Source organism: Oryza glaberrima, chromosome 3 (genome assembly GCF_000147395.1).
Source record: "Oryza glaberrima chromosome 3, OglaRS2, whole genome shotgun sequence".
In the NCBI taxonomy this organism is placed as follows: Eukaryota; Viridiplantae; Streptophyta; class Magnoliopsida; order Poales; family Poaceae; genus Oryza; species Oryza glaberrima.
The window spans coordinates 6,192,784-6,206,968 of NC_068328.1; the positions used below are offsets into that span (position 1 = coordinate 6,192,784).

Genomic DNA, 14,185 nt, shown 5'->3' on the forward strand with positions numbered 1-14,185 from the left:
CTCCGGTGACGTGTTCTCCATACAGTCAATTCTAGTAGTCCACATGGAAGAATTCTCATCTTAATTTATCTGATTATCTGGTTTTTCAAATTCAAAATTCCATACTCAAAACAACACGTGTTACAAATACAGTGGAAACCTCACGGTGTCATTACGCGTAAACATGGCTGTTAAGGTGGTGCTAGCCATGTACCTGCCATATTGGCAATGCCACAGAAATCCTGATACAACTGTGTTTGTATCTGTACTAGGGGAATTTTTATTGCAATTCCCAAAACAAAGGGGGGAAACTCAACTAGAAAAAGGGAAAGAAATCAATGGAAAATCAATGCGGCCCATTTTTTTTTATAAAAAAAGGGAAGCGTCCCGGTAGCCGCCAGCTCAGCGCGCACGCAGCCATCTCGGGGCAGAAAAGGCGCCCCCACCCCACCCGCAGCCGCAAGTGGAAAGCAGAGAGAGAGAGAGAGAGGCGGCCGCGGCAGCAGTAGCAGGCATCATTAGCTGCTAATCCCTCACCCCCTCTGTCGCTAATTAATCCCTCGGATCGCCGTATTTACTAGGTTTACTAATCACGTTTTGGCGATTTAGTCTTCTCTCTTCTCTCTCTCTCTCGTCTCTCTCTCCCCCACCTCTTCTTCCCTTTCCCCCGCCTCCCTCTCCTCTTCGTCGTCACCCGCCGCCTCCCGCTGAATCCGCGGCTTGGGAGGAGACGCCGGAGTCGGGGGCGTGGACGGGGGTTGGATCTGCTTGCCTTGATGGTGGCGATTGGAGCGTGAATTCGTGAGGGGGGCGTGGTGGTGGTGGTGGTGGTTATACGGTTTTCGGTTTCGTGGGCGGGGGAGAGATGGCGCCGGTGGAGGATGGCGGCGGGGTGGAGTTCCCCGTGGGGATGAAGGTGCTGGTGGTGGACGACGACCCTACATGCCTCGCCGTGCTCAAGAGGATGCTCCTCGAGTGCCGCTACGACGGTGAGCAGCTCTGCCTTCGCCTCTGCCTCTCCCGCGTTCTCTGTCCTTGTAGTCTATCGCTTGCTGTGCTGCGGTTGTGTGGGCGTGACATGATTGGTTGCGTGGAGGCGGTTGGTCGGATAAGTTTCGTTGTTTCGGTTAGTGTTTCGTGTTCCGATTTGTCTGGGGTTGGGGAGGAGTCGGCTGCTCCGTGGGTTGATTTGCTTTTCAGTGAATTCTGGGGAGTTTTTATTTTTTCTGCACATCTCCGTTATTGGGAATTTTTGCCCTTATTGTCGGTTTTCTCAATCTGGGAATAGATTGTTGAGTTTATATAGATTAGTGATTGTATTGGAGATCTGAGCGAGTTTGCGGTGTGAAATCTGAACCGTGTTGCTAATATCTAATCCTGCCTTTTTGTTTGTGCTAATATAAGCAGTAGTTTTTAAGATTCTTATATTCTGTGGATTCATGCGGGCTTCGAATTACTATTATATCATCCCAACCTAAGACTTACAATATATTGGGAATATATCGTCGATGCTCCTAGCTTTTGTTCCCTATCCCGATAACATTTTGTTATGCCTAATGACTGTGAATTATCACCCATAGTGATGACTGCAAATTATCACGGAAAGTTTAGCTTAGGATCAGGAGTTTATTAGAGGCGCTATGCATCACCCACCTACCCCACAGTTAAGTTTTGTTGCAACAGGAACGAATACTCCAAGGATGCAATGCGGCATATCTAGGTTGCAGCCTATATAGAATCTTTGTTCTGTAAAGTGTTGCTATTCCTTTCTAGTTTCTGTTCTGGGCGCCAATAGTTCACATATGCGCATCACAGCTTAGGGGAAATAACAAATAATATAATGGGTTTATTACTGATCTATTTTTTCTTATTATATTACAGTTGATTTATTTCCTACTATAAGTTGAATGTGTGCAGCATGAGAAACTGTTGGATTTTATTCCTTATCCAGTCTTCTCTATTGAATGATCTCTGCTTTAAAACGAACGTGAAAAGCATTAGGCATACCCATGGAGGTATTCAGTATTCATAATGTAATGCAATTGTACATAAATATCATCTGCTGCTTTTATGCCTTCAAATACACTTTTAAGTTTATATCATGTTGTGTGCAGTACTTTTTCGTTGCTTTGTTTTGTTTTCACTCTGTTGTTTCCGAAAATTCCACTCGTTCGTGGGAAGCTAATATCGTAATTTGCATCTGCTTCATTTGTATGTCTGAATAGTTATTTTGTTTACTTTGTTTTTTTTGGGCAGCGACAACTTGTTCTCAGGCTACAAGAGCATTAACTATGCTGCGAGAGAACAGGCGTGGTTTTGATGTTATAATTAGCGATGTTCATATGCCTGATATGGACGGATTCAGGTTACTTGAACTTGTTGGCCTTGAGATGGATCTCCCAGTTATTAGTAAGTAGATTAATATTCTCCACCCTGCTTGTTAATTCTGGTTTGTCAAAGGCATTACTGAAATCTGTTGATAATATTGCAGTGATGTCTGCTGATTCAAGGACAGATATCGTTATGAAAGGAATAAAACATGGAGCATGTGACTACTTAATTAAACCCGTCAGAATGGAGGAGTTGAAGAACATCTGGCAACATGTTATAAGGAAAAAGTTTAATGAAAACAAGGAGCATGAGCATTCAGGTAGCCTAGATGATACAGATCGTACCAGACCAACCAATAACGATAATGAGTATGCTTCATCTGCAAATGATGGAGCTGAAGGTAGCTGGAAGTCTCAGAAAAAGAAACGGGATAAAGATGATGACGATGGTGAATTGGAAAGTGGTGACCCTTCTTCTACATCAAAGAAACCAAGAGTTGTTTGGTCAGTTGAACTCCACCAACAATTTGTAAACGCAGTTAATCATCTGGGGATAGACAGTAAGTTTTTCCTACTTTTGGCACTTATTTTCATCAACAGCAATGTTTGGTCGGCTGTACACTTGCTAATTTATTTTTCTTTTGGTGTTGTTTACCACATTTGAACACCTGAACCTTGCAATTACATCAAATCTTTCCGCTTTCAAGCTTACACAAATTTTATAACTTTCTCTTCAGAAGCTGTTCCCAAGAAAATTTTGGAGTTGATGAATGTTCCTGGTTTAACTAGGGAAAATGTCGCCAGCCATTTGCAGGTTTGATTCTGGTTTTCATTTTTAATCACGGGTCCTTTTTCTTGTATCATATTTAGCATGGTGTGGTGGATGTTATGTTTACTGGCACCATGGAATATCTACCCTTTTGTATTATCCTAATTGTTATTATTCGTATTTATTTTACACATCCTTGCTCTACCTGAATGTATCTACTCTGATTTAGTTAGCAGTAGAAACCAACTAACCAAAGGACTTGCTCCTGGAATGATCTTGTAATTCCAGGGACTTGTACATACACTATTTTAGTGCTGTTACACTCTTTTATTGTAGAATGAAACCATACCAAATTATAGATCATTCAACCAGTGCAGATGGCAACGAATCGCTCTATAATAGATGTTTGATAATAAACATTGTTTTTCTGTTGTTCTTATTGTGTTGCCTGGGGATCATCCATTTGAAGGTTTTGTCTACAGAGTAAAATTCCATTGGTTACCTTGTGCATTTGTGCTGCTTGTCTGTTGAGCTCCAATCTCCCTGTTACCTTCATTTTTTTAATATATACCAGGACCTGTTTAAGTGCTTAGTTCAATAGTCATGATATACAGTAGCTTAGACCCTGTTTGAACTCAGGACGTCCCTAAGTTATCTTGAAACAATGTCGTTTTTCTTGGGCATATTGAAGTTGCTGAAACAGTAATGAAGTATCTGTTTGCTCTTGCTGTAACTTCCAGTTTTTTAGTTATGTAATGATAATCATGGTGATGCAATGAGTTTTTTTTTTCTATTTTCAGAAGTTCAGATTGTATCTGAAGAGGATTGCTCAGCATCATGCCGGAATAGCTAATCCATTCTGTCCGCCTGCTTCTAGTGGTAAAGTAGGCTCACTGGGAGGACTTGATTTCCAAGCTTTGGCTGCCTCAGGTCAGATCCCTCCTCAAGCCCTGGCCGCCTTGCAGGATGAGCTCCTAGGGCGACCTACAAATAGTTTGGTATTGCCTGGAAGGGACCAGTCATCTTTACGGCTTGCTGCAGTCAAAGGAAACAAGCCCCATGGGGAGAGAGAAATAGCATTTGGTCAACCTATATACAAGTGCCAGAATAATGCATATGGGGCATTCCCTCAAAGCAGTCCAGCTGTTGGAGGAATGCCTTCATTTTCAGCTTGGCCCAATAACAAACTTGGTATGGCAGACTCAACCGGCACATTGGGAGGCATGAGTAATTCTCAGAATAGCAATATAGTCTTGCATGAATTGCAACAGCAGCCAGATGCCATGCTGTCAGGAACCCTTCACTCTCTAGATGTCAAACCTTCTGGGATAGTTATGCCTTCTCAGTCATTAAATACTTTCTCAGCCAGTGAGGGTCTCTCCCCTAATCAAAATACCTTGATGATACCTGCTCAGTCGTCTGGTTTTCTAGCGGCCATGCCTCCATCCATGAAGCATGAACCTGTTCTTGCAACTTCTCAACCATCGAGTAGTCTGTTAGGTGGTATTGATTTGGTTAATCAAGCTTCTACAAGTCAGCCCCTAATAAGTGCCCATGGAGGGGGGAATCTTTCTGGCCTTGTAAATCGTAATCCAAATGTAGTACCTTCTCAAGGGATCAGTACTTTTCATACTCCAAATAATCCATATTTGGTTAGTCCAAATTCTATGGGAGTGGGCTCCAAACAACCACCTGGTGTTCTTAAGACAGAAAACTCTGACGCTCTGAACCATAGCTATGGTTATCTTGGTGGTAGCAACCCCCCTATGGACTCTGGCTTACTCTCTTCACAATCAAAAAATACACAGTTTGGTTTACTGGGTCAGGATGACATCACTGGTAGCTGGTCGCCTCTGCCGAATGTTGACAGTTATGGTAATACTGTTGGGCTAAGCCACCCTGGGTCCAGTTCATCTAGTTTTCAAAGTTCTAATGTGGCTCTTGGGAAATTGCCTGATCAAGGGCGAGGAAAGAATCATGGATTTGTTGGTAAAGGTACTTGCATTCCAAGCCGCTTTGCAGTGGATGAGATTGAATCTCCAACTAACAACTTGAGTCACAGCATTGGAAGCAGTGGAGATATTATGAGCCCTGATATTTTCGGATTTAGTGGACAGATGTGAAGGCTTCTTGAATTTGTAAGTAGGTAGGTACAATATCCTAATTTTGGTAGCAGATAGCTTTGGTGTTCTTACCCCAAATATTGCTTTAATGCATTTTGTCCTCTCTATAATGTGATCGTCTCTACCTAGTGATCCCATCAATTTTGGCATATCATTCATGTTGCTTCTTTGGACAATAACAGACCTTGGTTATGTTTCAAGCTTTGAACACCTTGATGGCTTGGTTGCTATATTTATTTTACCTCGCGCATTTGTTATGGAGTATTTGATTTGTTATGCCTATGGTAATTTAGCGAACTAGCAGTATGTTCTTCGTGAGTCATGTTCATAATTGATATTTCAAGTTGACTGTACCTTTTGCCTTTTATGCAAAAACATTGTTTAATTGTGCAATTACCGAAACCTCATTTTTCTAATGGCATTGTTTATTTGTTTATGCAGGGTAATCACTGGAAACAATTTTTAGTGGGTTGATGAACGGTTGCCGTGTTTTTCATTTCATCCTTTTTTTTTCCTTCTGTAATTGGTTTATAAAGGGAATAATTTATGTGACAGCATGTCGAATCTTGGTTTATAGAAGGTTGTTCGGTTTAAACAACTTTGGATTATTTAGCCTCATGTGACATAGCTCATTTTCCTTTGTTCATTTTTTGTGTACAGTTTTCTGATTTTGTTGCAAATCTTCTTCTCACTAGTTCTTCAGCTTTTCTGTTTTCCTTGCGATCTTCCACTTAAATTGTTACCAAATTAGCTATTCATCCTTGCATCTCCCAATGAGCAGGTTGCAATTCATTTGCTGTACATGTTCTAATCACTCTTACTCTTTTCATGGAGAAGATGTTCTCCAAGTGCTCGTTAATTCTCCCATTTGAGTTACCTTGCGACATATTCTGCGCATAATGATAGCTGCTGAAATACAATGTTTTGCATTCCGTAAAGTTCAAATGTATCTTAAGTACTACTCCGTCCCAAAAAAAAACAAACTCTAGCTACGAACCATACGTTACGTTCAAGTTCATAGCTAGGATTAGGTTTTTTTTGAGACATAGCTAGGATTAGGTTTTTTTTGGGACAGAAGGGTAGAACAACTCCATTTGCATGTACATTTATCCGAGCTAGTGGGTCTGGACCATTTTTATCCGTCAGTTCATCATTTAACAGTCTGTTTTCTAGTAGTACTCTCTTCCATCCAGTATATGACATCGACTGCATCAGTATCCATCTACCAACCGGAAGTGAAATCAGACATGCAGATTTGCTCCAGATGAAGGACCATGCATTGATTAAGCAGCAGATTTGTCGAGATATAGTTCAACACAAGATCACGTGTTGCTCGGAGAAAAATATGATAATTGTTGCGGTAACCCGAGCTTTACTAGATCAATAATACTCTCTTACTGATGACAAACCAATTCATGATGCTCTAACCAAGGACTAAATCACTACGCCGTACGGTACAATACCCTGAAGAATCATAGGAAATCATGTACACCTAACTAGCAACTACGACCCATCAAACGCTCAAACCGGGGGGAACTAAACGAGGCTCTCCGGTGCACCGCACTGCCTAATCCTTTCCATGGCACGCCTCGCGCGCCCTATGGGTGCTCATTCGTCGTCGTCCTCCGGGGGGCTCGCCGCCCGAGCCAGCTCGTTGGAGACGGAGGCCAAGCCCTGCATCAGCCTGACGACCTCCGCCGTGTCGTCGAGGTAGTACTTGGCCTTGCTCGGCTTGCGGCCGACGGTGCAGGCGAAGACCTCCGCCGTGGCCGCCAGCGACTCGCCGCAGGTGGAGCTTGTGATCATCTGGAACATTTCCTCGTCGGAGCGGTCGTCCCCGATGCACAGCACGAAGTCGGTGCACATGCCCCTCTCCTGCATGCTCGCCAGCAGCCGCCGCGCCACCAGGCCCTTGCTCACGCCCTGCCAATGGCAAAGGTATCAAACACCGCGAACGACCATGGCGCTCGATGCTAACAACAACGAAGATGACGAGGAGTAGGAGGAGGATTCACCTGTGGCTTGACCTCAACGGAATGGCCGGTGCTCTTCACCGAGACGGGCTCGTTGGCGAGCACGCTCTCGAGGTGGTCGACGAGCTCCTTGGCTTGGCATGAACCGAAGTCAGGGTCTGCGTCCTCGTAGTTCCAGACGAGCACCGTCTCCCTGTTCTCGATGATCGAGCCGTCCGTGGTCTCCCTGTACAGGCACATCACCGGCTCCGCGATCTGCTTCCAGCTGCAGTCCGCGGGGGGAATGGAAATCTCCCACTCTGCATCCCTCGATGACCTTCAGAAACATCATACAGATTTGTCAAAGTGTTGAAAATTGCTCCCCTTTGCAAGAAACATCAAGGCAGAAAAGGCGTTTATAGTGTTGAAAGGTTTTCTCATTTGGCCATTTCAATGTTACTACTGAAACATTTCCCCATCCATGTGACACTATGTTTTACTAGTGCAGATCACAATCATGTAGTACTACGCTTTTCATTAAGTAAAAAGAATGTACTAATCTTTTAATTCATTTCTAGTCATGAATCTTGTTATCTTAGAATCAGGTTAGCTAGATGGTCCGTCCACATGCACAATTCGGTATTTTGAGTCATGAACTGTCCTTGCAAGAACACAAACCAGAGTAAGTCACAGGATCATACCTCAGGAAGTAACCGTGCTCAGCCGCCAAGCCAAGGTTCTCGCAGGGGAACCAGTCATGGAGTGTTCCCTTCTCGAACCCGCTGCAGAGGAAAACCTTGTTGCTCTTGTCCCTGCACAAGCTGGTCAGCGTTTCGACGGAATTGGCGCTCGGGCTCTTGTTGATCGCCTGCGGCATGAGCGTGCCGTCGTAGTCGAGCAGGATGGCGCGCGTCTTCGCCCTCCGGTACGCCATGACAATGTGCTCCATGGCGAGCTTCCTGAAGCTGAGGTCAAGCGACACCACCCTGAACCGCAGCCCGAAGCCGATGCCCCAGCACCGCCGCTGCGCGTGATCCTTGCACGTCCTCTCGAGGTCCTGCAGGAAGCTGGTCGCCCAGTAGCCCACGTCGTGGGTGTCCACGTAGCGGTAGTGCTTGTCGTGGCGCATCCGCTTCTCCTTCTCCGGCAGCACGAGCGCGCTCTCCATGGCGTCCGCCACGGCCTCGATGTTCCACGGGTTCACCCTTACCGCGCCGCTCAGCGACGGCGAGCACCCGATGAACTCGGACACCACCAGCATGCTCTTCTTCTCCTCCGGCTTGCTCGGCTGCAGCATCCTGTCGAGCGCCTCGTTGCCCTGCCTCGGCTGCAGCATCCTGTCGAGCGCCTCGTTGCCCTGCCTGGACACGATGTACTCGTAGGGGATCAGGTTCATGCCGTCGCGGACCGCGGTCACCAGGCACACCTCGGCGACGACGTAGTACGCCACGCGCTCGTAGAACTGGAGCGGCTCGTCGATGAGCACCACCGGCTCGTACCCGGGCGCGCCGTACGCCTCGTTGATCCGCCGCACCATGGCGTACGTCTCCCCCTTCACCTCGTCGACGTCCTTGCCGCGGCCGCGCGCCGGGTTCGCGACCTGGACGAGCACCAGCTTGCCGCGCCACTCGGGGTGCTGCCGCAGCAGCTCCTCCATGGCGAGCAGCTTGAGGCTGATCCCCTTGAAGATGTCCATGTCGTCGACGCCCAGCATGACGACCCTCCCCTTCCCGGAGTAAGTCGCCATCAGCTCTGCCACCTTCGCCTCCGTCTCCGGCAACGCGAGCACCGTCTTGAGCTGCCCCATGTTCACCCCCACCGGGAGGATCTTGATGCTCACCGTCCGGCCGTAGTACTCCAAGCAGATGTGGCCACGCTTGGACTCGTAGGAGAGCCCCAGCATCCGGCCGCAGCAGGAGAGGAAGTGGCGCGCGTAGTCGAAGGTGTGGAAGCCGATGAGGTCGGAGTTGAGCAGCGCGCGCAGGAGCTCCTCCCGGACGGGGAGCGTCTTGTAGATCTCCGACGAGGGGAACGGCGAGTGGAGGAAGAAGCCGAGCTTGATGCGGTTGAAGCGCTTGCGGAGGAAGGTTGGGAGCACCATGAGGTGGTAGTCGTGCACCCACACGAAGTCGTCGTCCGGGTTGATCACCTCGAGCACCTTGTCCGCGAAGATCTTGTTCGCCGACACGTACGACTGCCACAGCGCGCGGTCGAAGCGGCCGCCGAGGTCGGGGGAGAGCGGCAGCATGTAGTGGAACAGCGGCCACAGATGCTGCTTGCAGAAGCCATGGTAGTAGCGCTCGGCGATGTCGGGGGGCAGGAACGCCGGCACGCAGTTGTACGACTCGAGGAGCGCCTGCGCGACGGCGTCCTGGTCGGCCAGCGGGATGTCGTCGCGGAGGCAGCCGATGTAGATGAACTCCATGGCGGGGGAGGAGGACGAGTGCTGGAGGTGGCGGAGGAGGGAGTCCTCGTCCCAGGAGAAGGTCCACGGCTCCGACGGCGACGCCGGGCGGTGAGCCCGGATAGGGAGGTGGTTGGCGACCACGATGGTGCGCGGCCGCGGCGACGGGGACGGCGTCGAGGGGGACAGCGGGGAGTCGTCGATGAGCCCCGCGGTGGTCACCACCCGCGGCAGCCGCCGCCGGAGCGCGCCGAGCGCCGCCGGCGCCGGCGCCTGGTCCGCCGCGCCGGTGGCCAGGTCCAGCAGGTTGGAGTAGGACCGAGAAACCATGGCTTCTATCTGGTTCAAAGTTTTGGATCAAAGATTTGGGCTCTCGGTTGGGGAAGAACAGTTGCTGCTGGGGAATCCAAGAATTGCGAAGAACTGAATCCAAACAGCGCCGCAATTGGGGTTTAATTAGCCAAGAACAGAGCCGGTGTGTTCGGCTCACTGTTTCTTGCAGGAAAGTTGCACACTCGCACTCGCAGCAGTGGTTTTTTTTGGCCTTTCGGGAGAGGTGGCACACGCACCTGGGATTCAACAAGCCTCCAAATGCCAGTATCCTCACTGTGCCCTTCTCTTTAATCTCGAATCAATATAGTTGTGGTTATAATACAAGGGAGAGAACCTTCTCTTGCAAATTGGTGATGGTGGTGTTCCTTTCCAAGTTCTAGCTTGGTTGGTGCAAGAACATGGGAGGCACTGAGAAACACAGCTCAGATACTGTCTCTGCGGTAAAAATCCAATCCTTTTCAGCTAATAATGACCATCAAGATTTGATCTCCTGCAAATAAGGCACCACCCGGCAAGAAGAAAGAAGGAAAAAAATATCAGGTAAAAGTGCCAGAAGAACTCAAATGAAAAGAACCCAAAAAGGAATCTGGGAGCCTCCGTGCCTCACACAACAGTTGCTCCAACCCCGGACGATCTAGGGCTGCTCATGTCGTGTGAGAGGGAGCGAGGAGGGAGCAAGAAAAACAGCTTTTAATAGGAGAGGAAGGATGACTCACCTCATCACCAGCATCATCTCGTTGAGTTGTCCTTGGATTGATCAAACGACCGGGACAAAATAATCGCATGGGACAGCAGGAGTGATGGAGACTGCAAAATTTTTCTCTTCCTCTCTTTTTTGTGGTTGATGGATCAATTCAAAGGCGAGCAAGCGAAGGGAAGTACAAGAAAAGGCGCAAAAGAGACGCGAGATTATTCGGAGATCGAGAGGGGCTTTGCTTGGTTTGGTTTTGGTGGTGGCGTTTGGATCTTTCGGTGGCTCACAGTCACAGCCACGCAGCTGCTAGATTAGTTGAACTGAGCAAGAAATTTACGGAGGGGAAAGAGAGACCAGTGGCCGTTCCAATCAATCAATTTAATCGTTTTATGGTAGGACACAGTGAAAGAGCGTGCAGGTCTAACACTTTATGGATTTGTTTCTCTTGTGGAATTTGTTCCATTATGGTTAGGATAATTTTCTTAGGACAATATTCCAATCACTGGAATTTGTTTCATAGAATTTGTTTCGGAGGACAATATGGCATGGCATGGAACAGGTAAAGAACTGAAATAGCAAACTGAACTGACTCCACCCACTTATCAGAGCCAAATACAGGCTAGATTATATGCTCTCTACCCAACAGAGAGAATATTGCCTCCTAATTTAAGCTGCCGGTAGATGAGATCTATCCATCAAGGCACAGGGGCTGGCAGTCGCCATCCTCATCAGTTCGCACCAGGGAAAAGGACTGCATTACTAATCTAGGTTTAGCAGCAGGGAATCTTGAATTCTTCATCACCCTTAAGTCTTAGGGCTAGTTTGGTTTGTGACCTAAATTGGCCTTACCAATTTTTGGCAATGTCAAATTTTGACAAGTTTTGGCATGACAAATTTTGGGAATGCAAAATTGTATTTGGATTGAAGCCAAAATAGCCTAAGTTAACTATTGAAATGGCCTATTTTCGTAGACATGCCAAAATTTGGCTTCAAAACAAATAGACACTAAACAATATTAAAATTGCCAAATATTGGTAAGTCAAATTTAGACCTCAAATCAAGCCAATCCTTAACCTCACCCCAGTCAAAACAAAGAGATAGGAGATGCCTCACGCATTTGGTTGGAGCCACCGGACAATCTTTTGTGCATCACGATTGTTTGTTTAATCGAAGTGGATTCCGCTCTCCACCGATGACTCTTCTGCCATTGAACACTGACAAACCTCTAGCCTGCGTGAAGATGCCATGCGAGCGAGCCGCGGCTGTCCGTGCGGCGGCAACAGCGACGGGGCCGGCGTGGCGCGCTGCGGTACGTCCGCGGCGGCGAGTCCGGTCGGGCCAGTGCACCGGGAAAAGGCTTGACAAGTGGGTGCCAGGCGCGCGCTGTTCTTTCTTCTCGGGGAGTGCGATAGATCGAGGAAGAGTGACAGTGACTAGTGGTAAATGTCATACTCCATGTTGGGGACGGTATCTGAGGCTGTGTTTAGCTCCGACCAAAGTTTAAAATTTGATTGAAATTGGAGACGATGTGACTGAAAAGTTATGTGTGTATGAAAAGTTTAATGTAATAGAAAGTTGGAAGTTTAGAAAAAAACTTTAGAACTAAACACACCCTAATTGGGTTTCCACTTTACTGTCATCCACGCTGGATCTGGCGTTCTCCAGAATTGTCTCCCAAAAAGTACAATTCACCCATTTTAAGCCACTGCCTCGTTTAATTATCTCCTCATCGTATATATAATACTCCATATATCGCATAACACTCTTTATACGCCCAAAATATATTTTAATTTGTACCGAAAAATGATTTATTTTAGAGTAAATTTCACTTCGGGCCACCTTTTGTTACCTATGTTTCACTTTGGACCACCTTTTAAGCAATATTTTTACTTTGGACTGGGTAAACTTACATTTGTTTTACTTTGGACCACCCAACTCTCTTCTCAAGCATATGAACGATCTCGATTACGCCGTCTCCTACTCGTCAATGAACTGCCACAGCTATATGTAAGACTATTTCTTCGACATATTACAAGTTGGATGTAGATGGATAAAAGAGTGAGGGTGGTCCAATGTGAAACAAAGGTAAAAATACCCGGTCCAAAGTGAAAACATTAGTCCTAAGGTGGTCCAAAGCGAAACATCGGTAATAAAAGGTGGCCCAAAGTAAGATTAACTCTTTATTCTACCACCAATTTATTATGCAGAGAACACTACCACCAAGTTACAGGACTGAAATGTGATGTCATTGGAATGGTACTCTTCAATCTATATAGTACAGTACTGAAATGCAGAGTAGCCGCATCCTGTTCTGCCGAGCCTGTGACTTGTTGCGGGGTCAACTGGGCCACAAAGATAAGGTTCCAGCAAGTGTACAGTACTCGTTTTTGTCACCTGCCTGTGCTGCCACTTTTCTCGTTTGTTGCACCGTCCATCCCGTAGACGCCCTGTGCGCCGCCCGCGCCCACCATCGCTGGCCGCCCGCGCGTCCCCCGTCCCCTCCGCTGAAACAACAACCGAGCAAGAAAACGGGGGAAACAAACCCCCCCCCCCCCCCCCCCCGGGGCACCACGACGGGCATTGTGATTGTGCTCGCCACCGCCGCGCTAACCCGTCGACCGGATCGTCACTGGCACGCCACGCCACAGCGTATTTGCGACCTCACCACACGATGATTCGTCGGCGAGGAAACGTGACGAGCCGCGAGCAGGCGCGGCCCCGTCACCTCGCCCTCGTGGCACGAACGATAACCATCATCTCATCAACCGAGAACGCGCGTCGTGATGGCCGAGATGACCCGCGGGCAAACGGCGCACGTACTCCTCCGGTCCCGACCATCCGACTATTAGCCGTGCGAAATCCGTCGACGCGACGGCTGCGATGCTTAGTGCTACGAGATCTTTTTTCCATACTCCAGTTGCTTCCATGGGCGTGCACGTCTCGTCGCTGCAACTTGCCATGTATAACTGCGGCCCCGAGTCATACGGTTTGCTCCACTGCAACTGGTGGTGGCTGTCGGTGTGGCTGATCGCACTGTAGTACTGTAACATCTACTACAGGGGAGCAACTTTGATGTGAGGACTAGTAAGGGGAAGGCATGCCACAGTGCCGCACGCAAAGGGCGTTCCACTGATAAGGCACACTGTACGTGCATCGTGTCTACTAGGAGTAGAAGTACTGCTATTATTATCTGTTTTTTTCAGCAGGTTGGGCCTCGTTGTCAAAGGAGTCAGGTAGCGTATCGAGTGTTTAATCTCCTGATCGTGACGTCTGCTGTTATTAACTTCTATAGCTCCAGCAACCTTGGACGCAAGCCACCCGCAGATAAAATTTCCAGGTAAATATCGTGGGTGTGACGAGCCGTGAGATTTGAGAAGACTGTAACCGATGTCGGTCTCATTGGATCGCTATATTTTGGGCCTTTGAACTGTCATTGGTCGGTAACCTCTTGAGGTCTCAGGTATGACTTACGGAACAGTATCGTTTTCGCTAAATAGAAGTACAAGTGACTTGCGTGTTGCATGTCGAGGTTGACTTATTTATTTACAGATCACTCCAAATATAGGCCCACTAAATCTCAATTCAGCAGAATATATGCTTC

General features: G+C 47.7%; 2 protein-coding genes across 3 annotated transcripts; one reads left to right on the forward strand and one right to left on the reverse strand.

Annotated features, from left to right (window-relative positions):
- The first annotated feature begins 584 nt into the window (after window positions 1-584).
- On the forward strand, window positions 585-5,847 carry LOC127767912 (two-component response regulator ORR21). 2 transcript variants are annotated; one of them, XM_052293398.1, is made up of 6 exons: window positions 585-968; window positions 2,236-2,388; window positions 2,471-2,869; window positions 3,047-3,123; window positions 3,879-5,216; window positions 5,643-5,847. In XM_052293398.1, exons 1-5 carry the CDS (start codon window positions 845-847, stop codon window positions 5,199-5,201), a joined length of 2,076 nt encoding a protein of 691 aa, XP_052149358.1. In that variant the 5' UTR covers window positions 585-844; the 3' UTR covers window positions 5,202-5,216; window positions 5,643-5,847. The 2 variants fall into 2 exon arrangements, with proteins under 2 accessions (XP_052149358.1, XP_052149357.1); XM_052293397.1 differs by having other exon boundaries at window positions 586-968; window positions 3,879-5,224.
- Window positions 5,848-6,545: 698 nt separating this feature from the next.
- LOC127767911 (alpha,alpha-trehalose-phosphate synthase [UDP-forming] 6-like) lies at window positions 6,546-10,023 on the reverse strand. Its single transcript, XM_052293396.1, has 3 exons — window positions 7,855-10,023; window positions 7,217-7,490; window positions 6,546-7,124 (listed from the first exon to the last, which is right to left on the reverse strand). The coding sequence occupies exons 1-3, from the start codon at window positions 9,885-9,887 to the stop codon at window positions 6,810-6,812; spliced, it is 2,622 nt and encodes an 873-aa protein (XP_052149356.1). The 5' UTR covers window positions 9,888-10,023; the 3' UTR covers window positions 6,546-6,809.
- Window positions 10,024-14,185: the final 4,162 nt, after the last annotated feature.